Here is a 25,897-nt window from a genome sequence, read left to right on the forward strand (position 1 = left end):
TTAGTGGTATAACATTTTTATTTTACTATACTGACATTTTATCCACAAATATTTTATCAGAGTAAAAATAGAAAATAATTGTTTCATTGAAAATTACAAAAAAAAAAAAGCAAAACACAAAAGAAATTTGTAATTATTAGCAGAGTATAAGTGTCTTTATTTAAAGAGTAAAAAGTATGCAAAACCCCTTCTGTTTTACAAAAATTGGTAATATTCTATGTTTTCCTTCTGGCAGCAACAGAAAATCCTTTGACAATATATTCCATATCTTTTGTTTTACTGAAGACATCAAGTTTGTCACAGATTTTTCCTGCAACTACAGACAGCGTGATAATAATTTTATACCGCTTGAAAAGTTCTTTCTTTACTAATTAGAACATGGTGGAAAAGCAGATGGAGCCACAACAAAGAACCCCAAAGACCATTACTCCTACTGAAAGGCTGCAAAAGCAACAACAGGATGTAATCACAAACAAAGGATGGGAGCAGAAGTTTCCCCCATGGGACTTACCATGTAACAAGAAGAGGAAGGGGAATGAAGTATTGATACTACTTTTCAATTTTGCTGTGTGTTTACCCACAGTCCAGTTTTATATAGAAAGCTGGTATATCTTTTCTTTTTATCCTGTATTTTAACTAAAAAGGCATCTCAAGAACTCTGCTAACTAGAACCAGTGACTTGTACTGGACTTGTGTTTAGTCACAGAATGTTGTTACAAGCAGAGCTGCTGCCCTCAAACATCAACTTCACATAATTCTTGGTTAAGCAAACTAGCATCTCCTGCACAAGACACCTCCAACACTTGCCAATCAGTGACATCAACTCTAACAGCAAGAAAAGGGGTGACATTGACCTTTCATGACAGATACATTTACATTTTTTGTTCAGGGCTTACAATTTTTTTTAAAGCAAAATGACATCAGCATGCTCAGCAGATGGAGTGCTGTAAGAACTCAAGGACGAAAACAACAGTAAGAGGTACCGAAAGAATCCAGAAAAAAACCTTTGATTTTATAATCATGTCAATGATGAAAAAACACAAGTTAGAACTATATGCAAACCAAAAACTATCTGCAGATGATCATCCCCCTACAAAAAACCTTGTCCTCAATACATCTTTAGGATACACACAAGTCTTTGTATTCTCTGCCTTCTGCCTGCAAGTGTAACCCATTCCTGCTCGGCTCAAGAGCAGCAGCCCAGTGCTCTCACTGCTCAGCACAAACACACATTGTTCAGAATCTCACTGTTCAAGGACTTTGGATTTAAGGTTTAAGAGTAGCTCGATCCCTAACAGAATTAAAGGTCTTCCCTTGTAATTGTTAAGTGTTACCAGAGGGCATTTAATTTATAAAAAGTTGGTGAACATCAATGCTGACATAGTAATTATGCTGTTTATTAGCATGAAGAGGCAAAAGCAACCCCCAAATCATACCATTCTCAGACATCAAAAGAAGCAGTCTAATAGACACTAGTACGGAAACTCAAAAGCTGAAGCTTACTTTTTACTGCATGTGTAAGTTTGCAAGAAGCACTGAATAGCTCAGAATTCAGGATATATCCCAACTATTTCTGACTCATCATCCAGACTTCAATTGCACCCATTTCTGGAGCATACATTTGGCTTAAGAAGCTTCAAAAATATCACTCGAAGTTCAAAGAGAATTTAATTTTAAATAAAAGGTACCTCTTTGTAGTTAATATACGTTAAACTGTACAATGATTGGGAATTAAACTACAGTTTTCTGTAAAACTATTTTCAATTTGCTTTCTGTTCCTAACCAGGGACTACTGACTGTGATTAACTTAAGTCTTTGGATACTAAGGTTGACTACCATGCAGGTATAAGCACCTTGCAGAACACAGCACTAATAGTCCCCACCAAAACAATCTACTCTTTGGGTGAGGGCTTTTTTTTCAAGTTTTTGAATTACCTGATGGGGGATGGCATGGGGAGAAGAAGTTCACCTTTGCTTTCTGCGAATGGCTAATATCAAGTATGTATTTCAAAACAGGTATTTGCCCTCATATATGTATATTATGTGCATACTACAATGAAATACTCATAACTGGCTTTTCACCTAAGCCATATCTAAACCTGGATCTTCTTCTTCAGCACTGATCTCCAGTTAAGTTTAGTCTTAAGTTTCCTTTGCTATTAAACACAGAAGCTATTTTAAGAACTTGATGCTTTGTAACATTTAACATGTCTTTCAGCTCCACTTGATTAACAGAATAATGAATATATTGTAAACTTTGAAAGCATCAAATGCCATTTGGTAGTTCAGCAGAAAACAAGACTGGAAAAGGCTGCATTCACACAACTGATCAGCCTGGGGACTACGGGGACTTAATTTTTGTTATAAGTGTTGCAGAAATTATTTTGTACAGCTGTGGTCACAGGCACCACCTCTCACTAGCTGCAGAAGTTGGGGTGATCCCTTAACTTACATTAAAATATATGCTGTTAAAAGATCCAAATTTGTGTAAGTCTGAGTTCTTTATAGAAATTCATGCTCTATATTGTACAATCAAGAAACAAAAGACGTTTCCAATTCTGATCAAGGTAAGAGCACCAACTGCTCTGGTTATAGAGGAAAGGCCTCAGGTTCTCACTTACAGGTCCCAGTGCTTAATTATCTTTCTCAGCTTGCAGGGATGCTGTAGCCAGTGCCACTGCTGTAACTGGCTGTGCAATGCCATGGAGCTGCATCTTGGCCAGTTTCTTCTGCTCACACTCTGTGACCAAGCGGTTCAGCTCTGCTGCGCTGTACCCAATCAGAGTCTTCAGGTCACACACAAATTTGTACACAAACCTCTTGCCTTGCACCTTGCAGATCATGTCTCCATCATAGTAATACCTGCAAAATAGAAATCAGCAACAGAGAATTTTAGCATCTGTAATTTTCATATGCATACATTACTTACTTAAGGTCACTAGAGGCTTTTTCTCACTCAGATTCTCATAATTTCATATTCCAATATATTGCTTAGGCATTTTCTAATATGAGAAAATGGAAGTGTTGAAAATTGTCTCTGTACCCTGGTATATTAAGGAGAAATAAAACAAAGTAATTATTTTACAGGCTACTGGAAGCACTAGTTCAGGAATAAGTCTTAGAGCAGTTTAAAACAGCTTGGAAGGGAAGATCTCTAATATATAGTGCTTTGCCTTAATAAGAAAATACTGTCTTTCCCCTTAATTATGGTCCTTTGCTTTGCTTTTCTGAAGAAAAAAATTAATGCTGGAAACAGGTTGAAAATTACCAAGCAGTTTCTATGATATGAAAGCAGCTATTCTCTCCATACTCTCTTCAAAGATGGAAATAAAACTATAAAGGCATGGATTGGATTTGTGGGGTTTGTTGGTTTAATTTTTTTGGTTTGTTTTTTGTTGGGTTGGGGTTTTTTGGTTATAATTCATATGCTGTTGAAACTACATCTTTGCCTTTATTTACAACTAAAAGTGAGTCCTCTGACTATAAATATCTTTTATATTGTGTAACAAAAGAATTTTCAGATTGGGCAGAAATATAGTGAGATAACAAGGAACTGCTGTGGAATGGTGTCCAGGACTTTCAGCCTCTTACTGAGGTTTAGTTGCAGTGGGGTGAATGAACTCTGTAAACATGAGGATGGGATCATAATTTATGTTCAGCTTTGAAGCAGAGTCTTGTAGTACTGGGCAGAATTGGAGAAGGATGAGCAATAACCTGGTGTGTCCCTTGTGTGTGAAAGGGAGCACTGGGTTCAGTGTGGGAACACCAGGCAGACTCTCAGACATGTTGAATATGACAGGGTAGAGGACATAGAGAAACTGAGCTCTGCTCACTTGGGGCAATATGAAGCAGAAAAACAAAGTTTGCAATATGTGGCCATGGCATATGTCAAGCGGCAGTGGTCATCTTTTTTTTAAAGTTCGTTAACTTTGTGCAAGCCTTTCCATTTATTGTACAGTCCCATATAATCATTCCTATCTCAAAAATGCTGTAGAAAAATGCTTTAAAAAACTGAATATACTTTGAATGACTTAGTCCACATTACTGATATGATCAGAAAGGAAAAGGATCACAAGAAATTAGATCATGTTTATATGAAGGCCCAAAACATGCAAGATTCCCACATCTCATGCTCAGAACACTCAAGTTAAAATCAGTTAATGTGGCAAGAGGATATTTTCAATACTATGTTGAATGTATTTCTGATTACAACATTTGCCTACTCAAAAATATAGAAAGCTAAAAATACATACAATTAAATACCCATGGAAGTTCACAAAGTTACCGAACATTCCAAGACACATGGAAACTTTGTTTCAGAATAATGCAGGAGATTAATTATTTTTCTTCAAGTCTCACCTCCCTACTGAATAACTTAACAGATCTGGATTTTTAGAACATTTACCAAAAAAAAGCTGCTCTTCCCTTTCTACCTCTCTCCCCTATTTTCTATATGCCTGCTTTTCCTACAGCTAGGCAGAAGAGTCAGTATATTTCTCAATTATACCAACATAATTTCCAGTATTAATCAATAATTGACACAGTGATTTCAATACATTAGTAAACAAAACATATAATAATCTATTAAACTTCAGCTTGGCAACAAGCTGAAGTTATCACAGGCGTAGCAAGAGGCATTAAATATCCCTTCAGACATTAAACTGTTAGAAAACACGTCAATATTAATGCAGCTGCTAAAATGACACCACTTTGACGAATGTGATTTCTGTAATTCTGTGACTAAAATACAAATGCAAAACTTTTTAAATAGTGATTTATGCAAACTGGTGTTTAATATCCCACTGATAAGAATATTATTCCAAAGCTGCCTTTGGCACCTTCTGTGGAGCTTGCTGACAAACCCCAAAAACATCAGCGTGGTTTACATAATTTTTACGTATCAGAAGGTTTTCACATATGCCTTTTGTACACAGACTCACAGATACACAGGTTGGAAACATGGGAATGGTATTGCAACAATACAGGCTGGGGAAGAGCTGTACTGAAAAGGTCCTACTTTGGGCAGGAGATTAGACCAGAAACCTCCTGCAGGCCTCCAACCCAAGAGTGTCTGTGATTATATGAAAAAAATTAACATTCTCATTAATACATAAATAATGCAAGAACAGCCATACTAGACCAGGCTAAAGATCCATCTAGAACAAGAACAGACTCCAAGAGACTGAAACAAGTAACAAGACTCCAAGAGACCTAAGGAAAAGCATGAGAGTAAGCATCTACCAATGCTCCTCCTTGCTTTTAGTGACCTGAGGCTCAGGAACTCTTATAAGTTGCAGCTTTCAATAGCTAATATCATTCAAAATATTTATTTTTCATTAATTTTTCCACTTGTCTGTCAAACACATAAAATAATTTTGGCATCTGCAGTACTGTGCCTAAAGAAGTTCTAAAACAACAAAAGGGTATAATTTAGCTGTGTATCTCATGCCTGTCAAATGCTAATTAAATACTCGCTAAAAGGGTAAAGAAAGCCAGATTATGATACTTTTCTTACAGAAATGTCTATTTTCAAATAGAAGTTGATAGTTTTATATAATGCTAGAGGAGTTTACTTGGAAAAAACCAATCAAGCAAACAACACATATCCAAAAGTGAAAATGCTAGTAAGTAAAATACAGACCTCAATCAAAATGCAACTTCACTCACACAAAAAGAATTTCTAAGCCTGCTCAAATAATTTGCAGGATTAGGCAAAAAATATCTTTATTGAAAACAAATCAAGAGAAATATATTTAACAATATCAGAATAAGAAATCAGAAGTTCACTCTCAATGATTTCAAAGAACGTGGATGAATTTTCAAATTATTCCAGAGACTAAAATAATCAGGGAAAAGTAGTTTAAAATTCAGGTACTTGCACTCTTTTCCCCCTCCTCAAGTACCTCACCCACAGTGAATCAATAATACAAGTCCCTTTTATCAATGTCAAACTAAAAATCACAACGAAATGAAGATACTGAAACACTTCAATTTTTTCAGATCACTGTGATGTTGGAATTGCAACTCTTGGAACATAGCTGTCAACTGTACTTTTCAGTTTTTTTCATATTTTAAGATCCAGATAATATGAACAATTAAATGAAACAATGGATATTTGATGTTAGAAAAGGTTCTTACATACAGAAAATCACTAACAATTACAGAAAAGTATCTGCTTTATTACCTAACAAGAGCAAGTGGAACACGGACAGTAGAACATAAAAATAAGTTAATAATTCACATATTTCTGTATCTTTCATCAATAATCAATATCGTTTGGGATGCCACTAAAAGCATAAATATTGAAGATAAATAAAAAAGAGGTACATTTCTGGAAGCGAGCAGCCCAAATTAATGATTTTGAAAAAAGAAAATCTATTTTCAATAAGTTATTCTACTAGCATCTTTAAAAATGAAAAATAAAAACCAAAGCAAAGGCAAAAAGCCCAGCAAATACCTCTCCCCTAAGATTAGCAGCATGTCATTGCATGGACCAGCTTCAGAAGATTTGCCTTTACTAAAAAAAATGCAAGTTTTGCATTATGTTAATTAAAAATGAGGTAGTCAAATGAAAGCAAATCATATCCCATGAGTTCCTTAAGTTTCTTACCTCAAAGCCCGACTAAGCTTCTCGTAGTTCATCGTGGGCTTGTTCTTGCGCTGTCCCCATTTCTGTGCAACCAGTTCAGGTTGATTCAATTTAAACTCTCCTTCATCACCAACCCAAGAAATACAGTCCCGAGCATCTTTGTCTGTGAGAAGTTCTAATAAAAACTGCCACAGCTGGATCTGGCCGTTGTTCCCTGTTAAGATAGCAATAACAAGTTTCACTTCTACTTGTCCTTTTTATGTTCCACTCATGGCTAAAACCTTGCAACCAACATATTAAAGCAGACCAGCACAGACTATATGATGGAAGGAAAACTTCCACTTAATTAATCCCTTCTAATGATTCTTTTGAAAACATTTTCCTGCAAAGTCATCAGTACCCATTTTAATTAAAAAAATTACGAATACCGGAAAAAATTAATCAAGATTTCACATAAATCTTTCCCTAGAACTTAAAAAAATACAACTCCCCTAACATAATAATTTAGAAACATATCTCTCTTTAAAATAGAACAGATTTATCAAGAACTGCTAATTCCTCTTCACACACACACACATATGTGTAATAGCTGTTATTTTAAAAAAAATTTGGTCTCAAATTTTCAACATGAAATATGAGAAACACAAAAGAAACCCCCAAATTTCAGTTTACATCAATGTTGCATCTTTCACATCCAATCATTAAGGTTTTTTTCTAACTCAAGTACCTGCAGTAAAATTCCTAAATTCTCAATGAGATAAAGAGAGAAGACCTGATAACTAAAGATCATATTCCTCATTAAAGTCAGCCAATAAAACCTTGGCCTTGAAATTCTGAATAATATCATTAGAGGCCTTTATAGAGTCTAAAACAAATAAAAACTCAAGGAGGCAGAGAAGGAAGGATTTAACAGAAAAATTCACAACATTAAAGAGAAGCAAACCAAAAACGACAGCAAGAAAAAATAAAGAAATTAATAATCAAAGAGTATGTACAAATAACAGTAATTCCAAAATTAAACTGCAAATTTAGCATGCAGTTTTCCAGACATGCATTCATTTAACTAAAAAAGAAATACGAAACTTTATAAATTTTGAAGTCACCAGATTGGGGAAAAACAGAAGAGGAGCACAACAGACAGTGCAAGTAGCAGCTAGGCTACATTTTACAACACAGAGTTTATTTTCTTCCCTTTCTGCAAATAGAAAGAAGCTAAAGCTTGAACAAATGCCATGCAGTGGTTTGAGAAGACAGACTGTTAAGTGATGAGGAAATATATCCATTTTATTTGCTACAGGATGGAAAAACTGCAGCATCATGTTGACATGGTGCCTGTGTGAGCTGACCGACCTGCCAGGGCTGCCTGTGCTTACCAGAGAATTTTTGTACCTATGGCTCCCTTCACACCACTCCCTTCACACAGACTCTTACAAATCTCACATTTGGAGCCAAAAAGACACGCTTCACCAAACTGCAATTCAAATGAATGAGTTACTGTTCAGTGCATTAGCATGTAAAAATATTGGAGGCAATACCTGTTCTGTTCCCAGGAGAACTCCTATCTTCCCCGGAGATCCTTGGAGCTCTCTGTACTTTAGCTGCTTTTGCACTGCTGTTTATCACTTTGATGGTTGTTGGGGTAGCAGGCTGTACAGATGCTGGTATAATCTGCACAGCTGTAGTAGAGAATGTTGCAGAACATGAACTATAAATTGCTCACACAGAAATATGCATATTTTATTTATTACTTGTATTATCATAACATCTAGAAGCTAGTCTTTTCCTTTGCTAAAAAGGCACACTGCATTAAGTCACAATGCTAAGTATAATTTAAAGACCTTTTTACCTGTTATATGAAAATTGCAGTTTTAGACTCATTGCAGAAGTGTCACATTACAGATAAAACACCAGTTTCAGTTTATTACCATGTGTATTACATGCTACCACAAAAAGAAGCCAAACTCTCTCAAGCCCTTGTTTTCATCTTTATGCTGTTCCCAAATGATCTGCCCTAATGCCCTTTTCTCTACAGTCACTACACAACCTCCATACCTGATCTTCAAACAGCAAACACCTTCTATTGCAATGGTGTAGGAGGATACAGATGCCCTGCTCAAGCTGGCTTTAACCACAGGATGTAATAAACAGTATGTCTATATATAACATATAAGATGCTTATAAATAATCTGAAAATTTATTCATTTTAATAATTGATGACATTGCTTAGCTGAAAGAATGAGTTTCAAATAACTGGAAATTAACTTTAATGTATTATTTCTAATACTGGTTGCTAAGTAAGTCATCTCTTCCACAGAAACCTTCGGTTTTTGGAAATACTTTTAAATTTGGAATTAATATTTAAATAGATCCACTTATTAATGCAATATATAACCTAAAGCCCTGAAACAACTAAAAACCTCAAATATGTACAGTTTATTTCAAGAAAGTGAAAAATCTACCATCCAAAATGGAAGCTATAAACTTCCATAGTTCAGGTCAAACACTACCCTTCAGCCAGTAACAAAATATAGAGAAACTCAATGTTATGTTTTGAAGTTTAAAATATGTCTTCCTCCCTTTCCCAAGGAAAAATACTCTGAAGTGATTTTCTAAATGTTGTACTATCATAATCTGAACTACAGTACAGTGCTAAACCTGCACACTGTGAATTGTGCGAATTAATGCTGACAGAAGTACTTACGCTGATCAATTGTAACAGTTGCTATTTCTCCAGAGTGTTCTTGGCTAGCCAACACATCTACAAATTGGAAAAAAAACCCAGCAGGTTTATATTTAACTCGCAAACCGTAAGTCACCTGAAGATCAAAAACTTTCTTATTTCATAGGGGAAAATAAATAAAAATTTGGTATCAGTTAGCAAGAGACATGTACAGTTCATGGTCTTACAAGTGGAGACATTTAACACCTATCACTCATTTTTAGAAGGGTGTACATGGCAAATTTCCCCTAGCCCCATCCCCAAAAACCTTCTGCTATATTATGTAAATGAAGACAGAAATAGTTATTAATCTGGCAAGTTACCTCCAAGCATGGCACATCTGAAATGCACATATATGTTCCTGTATTATGCACATACAATGCATCACTTAGCAGCTCTGTTGTGTACCATCTAAGGATTTAACTTCCTGTGCTTAAAAATCTCCAGTATGACACAGAAATATACATTTAATAACTCAGAATCAATATTTAATTATAGAACTAACAAATTCAGTGGATGCACAAACTATGAAGCTTTAAAAAAACAAAGGCAGAATAATCATTCACTACCTTCTACCAGTTATGAGGTTTGATAAAAGACAGGCAGTGTTTAGTATGCAGACAATGCTTCACGGCAGCAGACATTCTAATACCTTCTCTTAGCTTATATTGATACTCTCATTTTTACCATCAGATCAAAGAAAGGAAAAATAACTGCTCATAACTGGATTCACAGTTCAAGAAAAAAGTCCTTAAAAAAAAAACAAACTGCCATACACTTTCGAAGAAGTTCCAGGTGGCTCCAGAGGATTTCTCCCCGTGGGACACGCTGGAAGAAATCTTCTTGGCTGAGGTTGCAGAGGTCCCGCCCAGGAATGCTGAGTGTGTTGAGGTCGATGTCAGTCATGCTGAACTCCTTCATCACCCACACTACCCAGTGGAGAACCTGATCTGTCGACCACTGAACTGGGTCTGGAAAAGATGGATGAAACTGCAAATCACCTCATCATACACTGCAAGGTTATTATATAATAACTTCTATAAGAATAAAAGCACAACATCAAGAAGTAGAGTTACTGAGACCAAATCTACCTGGAAAGTTGGTGAGTGCACTTAAAATTGTGATGGAATGGTGCGGGTTGGTGGGGTGACAGAAAAGGTGAAAGAATTATTTACTTTAGAGAAATTTTTTTACATCAGATGTATGCCTGACATATCTCAAACACAAAAAAAAGAATTTTCTTCTTCCACAGGTCTTTAGCTTCAAGAAAAGAGTACCCTCTCTCACAAAAGGATACTCTCCTTCAAAAATGTTGATCAGTTTGTAATTATGACAAAATACTACAATCTAAACTCATTCACATATCTCAGTTTCTATTGACAAAAACCACCACTGGGTATGTCTGGGATGGATTAATTTTCTTCCAAGAAGCCCCTTAAAATCCCTTGTGTTGTACTTTAAGCTGGTGACCAAACCACTGTTAATAACACACTGAGATATTTTGTCCACTGCTGAGCAGTGCTTGCAGAGGCCACAAAGATGTGGCTTAGCCCAATATAGAGAACATAAACCACAAAACTAGCAAGAGAATTTCTAAGAGAACAATGGGCTTGAGTTGGCTGCAACCCATGTTCTCCTTCCTGGCCATTAGGAACACCTAACCTTGTGATGGTGAGTATATTACAGACACCTGTACCAGGAATCTTGTTGGGATAGGGATTGGGATTGTGCAATGTTCTGAAACTGCTGTATTCATTCAAGTGTATCTTACCTCTGTGCTGGGTTTTAATGTACCTCATATCACTCTACTAAACCAGAAATCCCACGTAGTATCAATGATTTTCAAGTAAATCTGATATTCAATATTACACCCTCCACACATGGAATATCTAGAAGAACAAACTATCTCATCAGACTATTTGACTCCAATGCAAGTCCTTCTCTGTTTCTCATTCAGCCACCCCAGCAAGTAGACAGGGGGTGCACACGAAACTGAGGAGGGATAGCTGACCTCCACTGACCAAAGGCATATTCCACACTACAGGGAATACTGAACAATAAACTGAGGACCAGTTTTTTTTCTAGTATCCTTTACATAGAGCCTGTGTGAGCATTGGCATACTGGAGGTGAGTGATTGCTTCTGCATGACCTTTTCAGCCAGAGCATCAAGTTTTGGGATGTTAACGTTGTATACAACATATTAAAATATGTCAACAGGTAAGAACAAGAAACTAAAGAAGGGACATCTACTTTTCACTGGAGCAGAGTGATTATGTATTTTTAAATTCTGATATCCCAAGAACATGTCACCTTGACAAGTTTTTATTTTAAGATTTAAAACAAATAAAATTAAGCATTAAGAAAAATTAAGAAAATTAACATTTAGAGAAAGCAAAGTATCCCAAGTCTATAAACATTTATCTAGGAACTACAAATTTAATTTTGGTTAACAAAGAACAGCTACATGGTATCATTTTTCATTAATGGTACCTAAAACAATGCAATGTAATCCTGTGGCAAAAGGCACACCACAAGAGGGCTGATCTACCAAACATCAGCAGCAGTGAGCTTCCATCAAAAAGTTGCTAATTTGTTCTCATTGAAAGAACACAATCTGCAAGGAAACAAAAATCATTACTTTCTCTAACCACTTCTGTGGTTTCCAAGCTTTCTGCTGCTCCATTTTCTGCATTTATTTCTCATAACAATTAATATTTTCTTTCCTTCTAGGTAATTTTTTAAAAAATTATTTATTTATTTATTTCCAGTAAATAAATAAATATTTATTTATCTACTGGAAGATACTGAATCATCTTCCTCCAGTATGATGAAGTCCAGCACAGCTTCTCATACAAAATCTAATTTAACAGAATATTCAGCATTCTCCAGTCCATTAACAATTTGTTGCTGCAACTGTGGAAAGCTGTCTCTGCCAATGGCAGGGGATTGGAACCAGATTGTCTTTAAGGTTCCCTCCAAGCCAAACCATTCTATGATTCTTCAATTCCCTTATTTGCAGATTATTTGCAGTGTACTAACCCATACCACAGGTTTTCTCCCCGAGGTCCTTGAGCACCAACCTCACGCAGAACACAAGAGACCAGCCCCCAGCTGAATACACCCCCAGCTGTGCGCTATTACCGTAAGGTATTCCAAGGCGCTCCTGCTCCTTCCGGTAGCCTTCCAGTGCTGCAGCCCATCGTGTCACTTGCTCAGATGTTTCATCTGAAATTGTTGCAATATGCTTTGTTCCATCCAAGGTTATCACTTGAGCTTCCTCAACAAGGTGAGCTTCAGCCTCTGTATGATGAGCATCTGGATCAATCACAACCTCCACGGTCTCCACAGGCTTCACGATTTCCAGGATGTTCAACTTGGGCTCTATCCCTAAGAATGGAAACATCACAAAACTTAAAAGACAGTAATGCAAATAAGACAAAAACATTGTTTTAAAACTTTCTGATTAGTAGGGCTAGCAAACTCAGGAAAGAGGCAGGACATAGGAGTGTCATCAAATTTCTGTGAGTGTCCTAAATTAAAATGACACTCTATTATAGAGCATATACTTTAGTAAGGTGAATAACAAAGCTGTCCCTCCCTCCTTCCCCCAGTATTACAGCTTCCTGTTCTATTTAAGTGATCTATTTCACAGATCTTGAACAGAATGTGAACATAAAGTACAGTATTTTGGTCTGTAAGAAATACACCAAATAAAAAACCCCAAAACAAATAGAAAAAGCAAAAGGACGCAGAACAAGTATCCAGCTTTACTCCAACATTCATAAGGCATTTCTTTCAGCTTTTACAAAACTTCCCTGATATCTCTAGGGTCTACAGAAAGCAGTTAACCTTTTCTTTCAGTACCCTGAAGCAGACAGTGTGTTAAACAGCAAATTAAAAGAAACATAGAAAATTCTTCGCATCTTAGGCTTCATCAGCTATTAAAGTTTTGGCTTTTTGTCTGTCATTTCAGATATTAGATCACGGAGCTAACAAGATATGTCTGTATCTATTCTGCAGCAAGAAAGAACACATTCACTAATGCTTTCTATCACCACCTTCTCTGTTGTCTTCTGAGGTGTTTTGTCCAGCTGGTGCCTCACCAATTTTCATACATTGCACAGAAGATTTTTCAAAATTATTTCAATTTTTGTGACATACAATTTTCATTATAATGCCAACAACCACATTTATTTTAAGATATTTTTATTGAACGTATTTTCACATAAAAAAAGAATCCTTACAATTCTATTTTATCATGAGTTGGAACACCTTGACTGTGGTTAGGCTGATGAAAGTAGGATTCACAGAACATTACATGGCCAAAGTAACTTCAGTATCTTATACTGTAAAGATATTACTTTGTGTGCTTCCTGTCTAATCTATATTAAAGCACAGCATGAGATGGTTCTGCAGGTAACGGCCTTAAATGCTAAATCCACCATCCAGTCATAGTTTGTAAGGGAAAACAAATGGAGTATGTACCTGTATTACAAGTAAGAAAAAACAAGTCTTTTTCAGACAAGCATTCCTCTAGATTTTACTAGCCATTCATCTTGAAAAAAATATTAGAAAGGGAACAAACACTATAAAGACCCTGTAAACAAAACTCAGCAAAGTGAAATCAAGGACGTGAAAATAGATGTTTACAACCAGTAAGTGGTTGATTAGATGAAGAATCAAATGTGAAGAAAAAGGAAACAAATACCTTACTTAGGAGAGTGTTTGATCTAGGCCATGAAAAATTAATATGCACAACACAGGCTTTCAAAGTCATACCAAAATGGGTAAGGGAAGCTACTAAGGGTTAAGATTCTATTTTTGATCTTCAAAAAAGTAAGTAAAGAAAAAAGAGGTACAGTTAATTATTGCTCAACAAAATAATTCACTGTGTGTCATAAAACTACATGTCAAAAGAACTTTGTGCTTCATTCACAATACAAACATGGAGATCAAAGCAATGAGTCTCTTTAGTGGAAACACCTTTTAAGTAAAAACGTGAATTAACAATCTGCCATCTAATTTACTGCAACACAAGAACAACATTAATTCCCTGGGTTTTCCTGCATCTCTTCTCCCTTTACGTATCACGTAAGAGATGACCAGTTCCAGATTCCCATTCCTCCAAACAGAGGAAATGAGTTAGGGCAAGGCAGAGCTCCATAAGAGTCTTATTAGTAGAATGAAAAAATAGGAATGCTATTTTATCTGCTGTAGAATGAAATGCTAAAAAAGAACTACACTCAAATTCAACTACAGAAGAACTATATTTCACCTGTTGTCTTTGAATTTAAAACCAGCTCACCAAAGTTTGGTGAAATAAATATTTCAAGAAATAAGAGTCCAATCCATCACAAGGATTAGCATCACTGATTACTCTTAGTTGAATTCTATACATTACATAAGCGAGGGGAAAATAAACATAAGTTAACTGAGAATCTCTCAAAACCTCATTCATGCACGTAAAATACGAGGATGGAGTAAGAAGCCGTTTTTTCCCATCTGGCTCAAAGGGGTACTGTGGTCAAGAGTAAGAAGTCCATTTGCTTGTTAGTGATCCAACTACCTTCCTTTTGTTTATATGCATGCTAATTGTTTTCTGATATTCTGCCCTGCCATATTTTACATGCCTTCAGCAAACAGGTATCTTATGAGTTGCTAAAGTATCAAGGCCTGAAAAACAACTCTGAGGAGTGTTCCAAAGTGACACAGAAGTACTTAATATTCAAGTGTTTCTTTTAAGATGGGAGCAGGGAGGGAGGAAAGGAGAGGGAGAGAGAGTGACAAGGTGTGATGGGGGCAGGGAGCAAGAAGCTCCTTGTGCTATGTAATCATGAACCTCAGTTTTACATTAAAGGGAAGAAACGAAACACAGGAAGAACGTTGTGGCGGTTTCAGTTTGAAACCAGGTGGAAACACCAATTTCATGCAGTGGTTTTGCTTCACCAATTTGAGACTTCGCCAATTTTGAGATTTCTCGGGTGGTGCTTCTTACTCCACCAAGGGGGGTGGTGGGTTCAGTGCTGGCCAATCCCCAATACACTCACTTTCTACTGTGAGGTAGGATTAGGAGAAAGGCAAAGCAGGCTCAAAACTTTAAAAGGGTATAAAGAAAAATTTATTAACAGTAACTAAAAGAGTAATAAGAATCAGAACAAAACCTTCAGAACACTTCTTCTCCTCCCCCAAAACTTTTTCTTTCCCACTAACAATGTAAAGAAACAAAACCTGAAATTTCAGTCAGGTTACCACCTCTAGAATAGTCTTTCTTCAGTTCACTTCGGGAGAGAAGTCCCTCTTGTTAATGTTATGGGGACTTCTCCACGAGGGAAAAAAACCCAGTTCTCTCATGGCTCTCAATTTGTCACGAATAGCAGTTGCCTGAGGAAATCTGTAATCATGAAGTCCCTCCCATTTTCCACAAGCTTTTCCCACAGCTGTGTTTATGGGCCATGTCTAATTATGGGGTACTATTTTTAAGACGAGCTGTTCAAAGGCAAAAGTTCTCATTATCTATCTCTAAAATCATCATCATCTCTGGGAACAGAGGTCTTCTCCTGGGGGCACAGGACGACTCTTCTTCTCTGTTCAAACTTCTTATAGGATCACAGCTACTTTAACATCTGCTTGCTTTAGCATGGAAGCCTTTGCTTGATATTAAATTGTACCCTTCATCTCCTCATGGCTTACATGTGTTACAGGAAAACAGAGTCTTTTCTCCACAGCTTTACAGAAGGTTTTCAGCTCCAAGATCAAGGCATCTCCTCATCCCTCCCATCTGGGACTACTTCTTCACTGATCTCAGTGTCTTCGTGTTGCTCCTTTACATGCTTGCATCTTGTTCCCTCCTCTCACTCAAGGGAGGATTGAAGCACTGAAAGAATTAACATCTCACCGGGGCCTGCAGATGGTCACTCCGTGCCAGAGGCTGGAACTGTGGCTGGGGCTATGTCAGGATCGGCTGCATGGCTGGTCTTTGGTTTCCTCTGCATTCAATTCCAGCCACAGGGCCACTCTGCACGGGCTGCAGGGCTGCCTCTGGTCTCAGCTGCTTGATCTCGTGCAGTGGCTGTGCTGGGGAGAGGGGACCTGGTAGCAAGATGTTTACAGCAGTGCCCCAGCCCTGCTTCAGCCAGGGCTCTGCAGCCTTCCCCGCCTTCCTGCCAGGCAGCTGCTGGGGCCTGGCCCGGGCAGGACAGGGCTTGGTGACCCTGCTGGACCCCCGGAGAGGGGCCTGGCCCCACGGCAGAGCCTGCCCAGCCCGGCCCATGGCACTCCCTCCCCTGCCTGGCAGCCGATGGGAGGGGGCTGGCAGGCGCCCTGGGGAAAAGAGGCCCAGCCCCACAGCCAGGACTGCCCGGCCCCAGCCTGGGGCATGTTACCTCTTTGCCGACTGGGAGAGAAAGATGAAATTCCCACATTTCTTTTGTGCTTTCCACAGAGGCATGTCCAGCTTTCCAGTGGCTGGAAGCTTTGCATCACTTCCCTAAATGTCTCCCATGTAAAGCCAAGACAAACATGAAAGATGTTAGTGAAGATATTCATCACTCACATCCATTTGAAAATGGAAGTCTGAGCACTGAATACTAGAAGTTACTGGGCATGAATTAAGAGCAGTTATTCTAGTTCCCTGAAGGATATTTCCAGTCTATTTTATAAGCAGAAAGGTAGTACTCTTCCCATTACATATGTGGAACTGAGGACTCAACCTAGCACTAGTCACCTGACACTCAGCATTAAACACAAATTGTGTCTTACTGAAGACTGTTAATACAAAGCAGAAAAGTTTTCTTCTGTTTATCTACAATGAAGCCAAAAGGAAACAAAAAGTGCTCCCCAAATTTTGCTCATTTGCTTTGCTGATGTAACTCAAAACAGTAACCTACTCCTGTATGATCTTGTCTCTGTTTAGAACTACAGAAAGAAACACCTGTAGCTGTTCCCACAGCTCAATATGTACATGGTCTATAAAGAGTGGTGGCTGTCTGGCTATCCTTCCACTCAAGAGATATGGAGGGGCAAAGCAGAAAACTAGGACAAAAAGTAAAACAATGAAGCTGCTAGTTCCTGAGAATTTGGCAAGGGGAAATCCTGTCATACCAGATAATACAAATAAAAACTATGCCTTAACAAATCTGTATCCAACCGGTTAATGTTCCTCTTCCACAATGGTTTATTCTGACTTCTCATCCAAAGAAAACAGACAATAGTCAATGATCATGGACCTTGATAAGGATTATCAGTTAGCTACATTTACTTTCAAAATGTAATTGTTCCTAAAGCACACAAGCTTACTCACCTCACAGGGATGAAACTGTCACTCACCTACACAAAAATCTTTTGCCTGCATCGATATTTGGTCTGATATGAGTAACTACTCAACCTTGAGGAAAAATCTCATACTGTAACTGATACTACTCGACTAAGAGTTGTTTGGGTTCTGGATTTGTGTTTAATTTTGTTACTTATAAAAATGATATGAAATTCCTTTAAAAAACATTTCAAATAGCATTAGTGCATGACATTTATTTTAATTTTACTACTTAGAACTACAGTACACAATGAAAAAGACATTCTGAAGCTCTATGACCATTCATTGATTGTCTCAATTTTACAGCTAGGAATAGGAGATTAGGTTTGCTCACAAGTATTCATGCAATATTAGTTTGTCTGTACAACAGACAAATGTAACTGCTTACCTTGCCTAGATATTACTTGTACACTGAGTTGCACTGTTCCATCTGTTTTCACTCCTTGATCAAAAAGGCTTCGATCTGGATCCAGCTTGATAAAAGCATTAAAAAAAATTAAAATATGTATTAGTTTCATAAATCAAATAAACTTACTCTCCTTTAAATTTTAGAAACAGTGGGGGCCTGCAGCAAATTTTCTGAAGAAGCATGCAAATATTTTTAGTACTGTCTAGACATAGTACTTAACAGAAAAAATTTGATCGTATTTGAAACTTGCCACTCTGTTCTGTTTAAGATCTTTTTGCCTACAGGAACATTTTCTGATCTAAAAGAAGTAATGCAATAGGGGGAGGTACCTTCCACTACCTGAAAACTATCTACAGTTCCTTCTCTGAGTTTTTAACACCTTCATAAAAATTCGTATCTTTATAACAATATTTTCCTGTTGTTTCTGGAAAAGCCACAGATGTTTGATTGTAACTTCAAATAAAACACAAAGCAGTTACACTGTCTAACATGTGTCAATGCCTGTAACTACAAGGGGGGGAGGGAAATTCTTGAGTAATGCTTTGCTACCTCTATACCTCAATAACATAGAAACCTTCTCATTTAGATTAAAAACAAGATTAGAATTATGGAAGTTCTGGCAGCAACAAATGATGTGGGCTACCTCAAAAGAAAGTAGTGTGGTCATCGCCCTCCTTCTTTCACTTGCAAGGTGGTTTCTTAACCTCACACCAGGAGCTCCAAGAATATTTTGATTGTATTCACACTGAACTAGTGTGCATATATTAAATGGTCTGATGATAATGAACCTGACATGGAATTAAACTCTTAACTGTAGTTAATATTCCATATGAAGCATGAATTCCAGATACTGGAAAAAACAGAAAAAGTATGTAAAACACTTCTCCATTACCAAGTTAAATCTTTCATAACCTTCCAATTTACCTGGATATCCTGCAGACAAATCTCGTGAGCATCCAAGGAACACTGCAGTCTGGGTTCCAGCAACTTCTTAAGATTTCCAATGGGTTCACTGATGTCAATAGCCTGACTCACAAATTCTGCAGTGGTGTAGCTTTGCTCGACAATGCTTAAATAGCAAATTTATATAATAAATCATTACTTACATGTTAATAGAGCAGGTATAGGAAAGCTTAATAAAAGTTGGATGTAAACTAGATAAAAAATAATACTGACTCTGAAATCTTAATATCATGCAGTATTAGTTTGAGTACTCTTTGTTTGAGTAGAGTCAATTACTAAATTTGGTCTCATTAATTTTACAGTTCTGTAATTCTTCTTTCACCTTCTCACCATTAAAAAGCTCAGGTAAATACCAAGATTCAGATCACATTTTTCAAGACAGTAAGCCATGGTTAGCATATTATATATTGTTAACTTGCATGTAGAGTAAACTAATTTTATTTGCTTTGCCTGGACTGTATTTAAAAGATATTCAAGTTAAAAGCAAACACAGAAACACAGACAGGGAAAATAGAAGGAAATAAATGCACACAGTCATATATAGCAACTTTCCATGTCTTTTCACCAGTCAGTACAAGAATAGTAAGCTTAACACATAAAAGGGACAACCAGAAGGAAGTACAGCAACATGGAGACATGAAAGAACTATTAGTCACGTGACATGGCTGTCCCACACGACAACACTGACTGTATGGCACAAGCATTTGGAAATGTCATCGTTATGGGACACGTGTTATAACAATGACCTTACACAGTCTCTTCATTTACACAGAAAGAAACCAGAATGTACACAGATATAGCCTGTAAGTGGTAAAAATACACAAGGAACTTAGAACAGTAAGAAACTAGTAAGTGGCTTTGAATCAGCTCTCCAGAATAGGTTCTTTAAGAGTAGTTAAACTAACCAGCCTCGGTTCTTTCTACCTGCTGGAGACTGAAATGTTATGGTATATGGCTTAAACATCTTTATGAAGGACTTTTGCCTATTATAGCAAAAGTGGGTAACAAGAATCGCAGCACCACACCCTGAATGGGCCTCCTGACTTGAGGTCCTCAACTGCAAGTTAATAGAGATAAGATAAAGTGACCTAAGTCTGGGCTGGGAGAAAAGAATACATTCACAAGAGTGTGATAAATGATACTCACTTCTAAAAATTTTAAAAGGTTTATTAAAACTTTATCAAAAATACAATAGAAGACTGAATAGAGAAAATATTACAGTGCCAGGAGCAAAGGATTTTTCCTACCATGAGCTCATCTACACAATGGATGTTTTGCTTTTTAACAATTTGGCCCCTCCCAAAGCTCTGTCTATCCTCCTTTTTCACTGTCCAGCGGTGGAGTTCACTTCTTTACATCTTGATTGGAGGTCAGGCACTGCCATAGTCACAAGCCGGTCCTCCCAAATGTCCCGACTACTCAGGTCACCCCGTGATAACAACACAAGGGGCGTAAAACATAACTATAAAACTTCTCTTAATATATACATAATATTTGCCTTTTAAATGTGACAGTCAACCATCACATTACTTATCTATCACAAAAGGATTAAACTCAGCACCTTTGGGGTAGAAGCCACAGTCCCAGGTATTTCTGCTGCCAAGCTCCCACAGATCCCTACCCCAAAGCAGGGAAGGAGGAGGGGTTTTGGGTGTGTGACATGGCCTCTGGCCAGATGCAGTGAATACCCATCCTCCCCATGGCAGACTGGCACAGCTGTGGGGTCTTCCACCCCTGGAAGGCCACATCTGTGTGAGGGACAACCATGTGAGGGACAAATGAGGGAGTGTCATGGCTCATCAAAGGCCCCTCACCAAAGGTGTCCCCAGACCCTGCGCTGCATGTGATACTACGTCATGCAACAGATCCGCAGTCTTGCAAGGGACAATGGCAAACCTGCCCCTTCATCGGGAGGTACCTGTGTGTTCCCACCTGCCCAAATGTATATTAATCCACTGGATTCTATACTTTTCAGCAGGGACTCTCACCACCAAGAAGACAAGATGAAGGGAAGCAATGAGATATCCTTGGGACCCTTGGAAGGGTGATATGCTTCTTCTCAATATTTGTCACTCTCCCTGACGCCACTTCCCACTTCTTTTTCTATTTCTTTTTTTCTTCCTTTCTCTTTACCTCTTTTAGTATTAAATAAAATATATCAATTTTTTGGTATCAACATCTAACCTCATTTGATTTTAATCAAGTTTTGGGGTATATTTCATACCTTTCTGGGTTCTGTTTTATTCACAGAGAATTAGTTTTCTTTGCTTTTCTGTGCTTAGACTGGATTGCAACACTATCCTATGCATTAACTGATGCTCTGAGCTTCCAAACACAGTAGTGAAAATTAGAAGGGAAGCATTTGAAACTAAAAATCCAGGTTGAGGTAATTAAATCAGAGGGTATCCTTCTTCAGTATGTACAATTTCAATAGCCCTAACAATAGTATAGTTGATATCCAGCATCATTTCTGCTCTGTTAAAAACAAATCATCCTGTACAAATCCTGTGTAACAGTAAAGCAAAAGACTGGAGATATAGAAAGGTTCATCTCAATTACAGAAGGATCCACTGAAGCTGAAAGGTTTGCAGCACACACACAGACATACTACTATAGACATGAAAATAGGAAAAGTAAAGTACTAATAACATAGCAAGAGATAACCAAAACAGTTTGGGATTTAGATACTTAAGGTTGAGGAACATGACAGCACTATACTGATTTCCTATAGTGGCTACATATCACCTTCTGGAAAACCGCCGTTTAATTAGACAAGAAACAGAAAAATGAATCAGTCAATTAATTGCTGCCTAAGGATGTCAAAAAGTAAAGACAGTACATACCTTTCTTCAGTGCATTCCTGTTTCTCAGTTCCATCAATCTCAATTTCTATCAGCTCCTCTGCCTCTCTCTTAGTCATGGCTGCAATGTCTTAAGAACAGAGCTATGAACAGAAAAGAATTTTTTTGTGTAAGTCACAGACCAACAAGACTAGACAATATTTTGTGTCCTACCACACATTTCTAAAATCAAATACCAGAATAGCCTTTTAAAGCCAAAAATAAATCCAAAAGCTAATACATATTTCACAAAATATATTACTAAACCTGTTCTCAAATAAATGTTCTAGAAGCAAACATGGGACTATGAAGACATTTGCACAGAGCCCAAAGCCTGATTCTCTTGGAGGCACCCAAATTTATGGATTTTTTTTTGTTGTTGCTACAGGCCACCTACAGCAAAGCATATCTGAATATCCAAACTACCTTCCTAGCATGGCTGAAAGATGCTTATAAATTTAAGCAGCATTTAACATGAAATGCTGCAGGAGGCAGTTAGGGAGAAGATGCATGATTTCTTCATAGGCAAATAAAGTCAACAACAAAGTGTTTGTTGACTATCCCTTCTTTTCACCCATGCCTCCCACAGGTGAAGAGTTGATGACATGAGCACAATGAATATATCTTGTGAAGTCCCAAACTAAAGCAGGATATTAGTAATGAGAGGAAAAGCTATTCTGTGACAACATTCTCACTAACACTGCAGATTTTCATGCCCTGTAGAACACTGGAATCTGTTGGGAACACAAGTGGGAAACAAAGAATTACAGCACTTGGTGTGTAAAGACATAGTTAGTCTGTTCTACTGTTTTTCACTAACCAGCACATACACCATAACTATGAAATACATATGATAAAAGCCAGGCCAAATTATATTAACAGTTTAAAATAAATAACATCATGAACTCCTAGCAAAAGAAGTAGGAATTAGAAGTACAGAAGAAGAAGAAAAAAAAAAAAAAAAAAACACTGGAGAAAAAGCAAAACATGACTACTGTTTAAATATCCAAAACAGAAGAGGTCACCAAGATTTCCATCCTGGAATCATCCTTTCCCAGGTACTACTCTATCCCACCCCATCTGTTAGCTCAAGTATCTACTGAAGACAAGATAATAAGGATATGCATTAATCTTTAAATCTTCTCAGAAGTAATAGTAACCAACTATGTTTTACAGCTGCTACAAAAATTGTCTAAAGAAATTCAAACTACTCATCATCTCCTTCAAAAACTATTTTGTAAGATCAGCTGTCAAGAAATTAAGTGCTCCATGTGGTTCATTCTGTAAGAAACTACCAAGGTTAGAAAGTAAAAAATCACCTTATCAACATCTCACCACTAGAAGCAAACCCAGAACCTGTTCACAGATCTGGCTCTGTGAAAATCTCCAAAGGGCTGGTGTAGTGTCCACTGAATAGGGCCCCAGGAATCCAATTGCTGTATCAGTTAATCTTGTGTATTATTCTCATGATAAATGGGAAAGACTGAAACATAACTTCTGAAGAATGCAGACAGGCTTAAATATCTGAATGCACTGACATCCACATAGTTACAGGTGATCTGTCAGACTGTTAAAAAGTATTTCAAACCCAAGATCTGAGCAATGTCTCTTGCTGAAAACTCCCAAAGAAGCAAACTGATATGATAAAAAAGGGGTGAATGTCTTTTCTGTACTAGCAATCAGATTAAAAACACAAAACAAAGGTAAATTGTCTTTTTGTGATGAAGGGAGTTTACCAGTAAGGTCACAAATGGGTTAGGCTGGGACTTCTGTTCTTTCACATATTCATACATTATTTATTGAGAAGACAGTGCAAACTTAGAGAAAGAACTCACCACCTCGATAGATTTCTGGCAGAAATTATTCAATACGGCTAAATGCAGAGTGATACAGAGTGAGAAAATATTACTGCCCAGAGTAGCGGTACAGAGTCAGTTAAGGCATTTAGAAGTCCCTATGGATTGGACTCCAAACTAGCAGCTGGGACTAGTAACTGTTCACTCCCTCTTCAAAGGCAGTTCCTGGTTGAATCTCTCAGGCTTTGCTGTATTTCCGGATCCCTGGAGGGGCAGGAAAGAGGAACCCAGGCACAAAAAGCAGGTGCACAAAGAGGAAAAAAGATTGCTCCACTGAGCACAGATACAAATAAGGGAGATGGGTATAAAGAATAACAACATAATGTAAACACATACATTCATTAAAGTTCATATAAACCTGAAGGGGAAAATTATTCAGTCTTCCCTATACTAGCATAAAGAAATTTCTTACGATATAAACATTTCACATGAAGTCTAGCAGTTTGCTCCTACAGGATGATGCAGTTTGAAAGTGAATATAGGTTTAGATGAGACTGAACTGCTTACCCCTTCCCTGAAGGCTACTGAGAGACAAGAAGGCTCAAAGAGTCTGGCTTGCATGGAGGGTTCATGTGGCAGGAACACTACAACAGCAGCATTTGTTCAAAGGAACATAAAACCTGTGGTTGATTCCCGGAAGGTTCAGCCTACTGATTTTTGCTTGTTTCTGCTTTTTTCCTTCAACCTAACAAGCCCTAAGACTTACCTGTTTAGCCAAGAAGACTGACCTCCACTAACATACAAGAAGGCACCTGTCAACAGAGCCTTTTTCCCATGTGATAGCCCAGTGCTACTCCAGTATCTTTTACAGTAAGGAGAGTAGTCCCCCTGTTCTGTTTAAGATTTATCTTTTCCCTAGAACACAAGGAGTTAAGCAAGGAATGAGCCCACTGTGAAATGGGCACAAACTCTCTGAGGAGAATTATGTTTGCTATCCCACCAGGTAATTGTGAGATGGGGTCCAGTTCTGGAGCTCATACACATAATCAGCTGATACTGAAGCCCAGTCACTGGAGTTATTTGTGCCCCAGGGAAGCTCTGGTGTGTGCAGCACATGGTTCCTATCCATCCACATTATCCAAATTATAGATACCAACACAAAGCAGGTAACAAAGCAGATAGCCAGTCCTTTACAGATCAGCTTTTACAACTCATGAGCCAGTTCAGTTTTATGATGGAGACAGTGGAGCACTGAATAGGGTGGGGGAAAATCACACCAGATTTGATGTCTTTAAATTCCCTATCAACGGCCTGAAATGAGAAAATAAAGCCAAACTGAGAGCTGTGGCTGTGCAGCATGTACCTGGCCGAACATTAGGAAGCAAACTATGCAAGATCATGGGCTCAGTTAGGTTGGAAAAGGCCTTCGAAATCATAACTGAACACCATGTCAACTAGACCACGGCACTAAGTGCCACATCCAGTCTTTCCTTTAACATCTCCAGGGATGGTGATTCCACCACCTCCCTGGGCTGCCTGTTCCAATGTCTAGTCACCCTTTAGGTGAAGAAATTCCTCTTACTGTCCAACCTAAACCTCCCCTGGCACAGCTTAAGGTTCTTTATTACTGGTTTGCGGAAGAGCAGAGCCCGACCCCCACCTGGCTGCAACCTCCTGTCTGGGAATTGTGAACAGATCTAAGGTCCTCCCTGGGCCTCCTTTTCCCCGGGATAAGTGCCCCCAGCTCCTCCTCATCAGACTTGCGCTCCAGACCCTTTCCCAACTCCGCTGCCTTTCTCTCCACTCGCTCCAGCCCCTCGAATGTGCTTCTCGTTTAAAGTGGCTCAGAACTCGAGTCACATCACTGGAGGGGCTTCTCACCACTACAAGGGAAGAACCACAAGACGCCACACATCCTGTTACGTTTTCGGCCAAAACAAGGTTTTTACAAGCGGGGATAATTTTTCACGCGCCCGGGAGGCCTCGCGAGCCCCGCGGCGGGAGCACTCGATTCTGGAGCCCAGAGGCCCTTCCCCGCGACCGCCAAGGCGCCACCTCCCCGTGGGCCCCGCTTCCCGCGGCGCCTCCGTGTCGTTGTTTGAACCCGAAACGGAAATGGGACCGCGGAGCCGCCGGGAGACAAACGGAAACAAAACACGGGCCGGGCCGCGCTCACCCGCCGCTGCCACCGTCCGTCCGTCCGCTCGCCCGCCGCACCGACACGTCCCGCCGTCCGTCCGCGTCAGGGAACTCCCCCAGCTCCGGGTCC

General features: G+C 38.4%; 1 protein-coding gene across 2 annotated transcripts; it reads right to left on the reverse strand.

The window, feature by feature from the left end:
• GABPA (GA binding protein transcription factor subunit alpha) lies at positions 1 to 25,861 on the reverse strand. Of its 2 annotated transcripts, XM_053936300.1 has the most exons (10): positions 25,805 to 25,861; positions 21,836 to 21,936; positions 18,954 to 19,098; positions 18,009 to 18,093; positions 12,451 to 12,696; positions 10,085 to 10,279; positions 9,291 to 9,347; positions 8,125 to 8,265; positions 6,611 to 6,803; positions 1 to 2,862 (listed from the first exon to the last, which is right to left on the reverse strand). In XM_053936300.1, the coding sequence occupies exons 2-10, from the start codon at positions 21,910 to 21,912 to the stop codon at positions 2,634 to 2,636; spliced, it is 1,368 nt and encodes a 455-aa protein (XP_053792275.1). In that variant the 5' UTR covers positions 21,913 to 21,936; positions 25,805 to 25,861; the 3' UTR covers positions 1 to 2,633. The 2 variants fall into 2 exon arrangements, with proteins under 2 accessions (XP_053792275.1, XP_053792276.1); XM_053936301.1 differs by lacking the exons at positions 18,954 to 19,098; positions 21,836 to 21,936; positions 25,805 to 25,861 and adding an exon at positions 18,673 to 18,925.
• Positions 25,862 to 25,897: the final 36 nt, after the last annotated feature.

Source organism: Vidua chalybeata, chromosome 2, assembly GCF_026979565.1.
Source record: "Vidua chalybeata isolate OUT-0048 chromosome 2, bVidCha1 merged haplotype, whole genome shotgun sequence".
Taxonomy (NCBI): Eukaryota; Metazoa; Chordata; class Aves; order Passeriformes; family Viduidae; genus Vidua; species Vidua chalybeata.

Bases quoted from the DNA above. Each gene is read 5' to 3' on its own strand.
- GABPA (XM_053936300.1), bottom strand. From the start codon at position 21,912: ATGACTAAGAGAGAGGCAGAGGAGCTGATAGAAATTGAGATTGATGGA. The intron at 12,697-18,008 runs GTAAGCAGTTAC...TTCCATTCTTAG, and splicing joins ACAAGTAATATCTAGGCAAG to GGATAGAGCCCAAGTTGAAC. The intron at 6,804-8,124 runs GTATTGCCTCCA...CTATCTTAACAG, and splicing joins TTCTCCTGGGAACAGAACAG to GGAACAACGGCCAGATCCAG.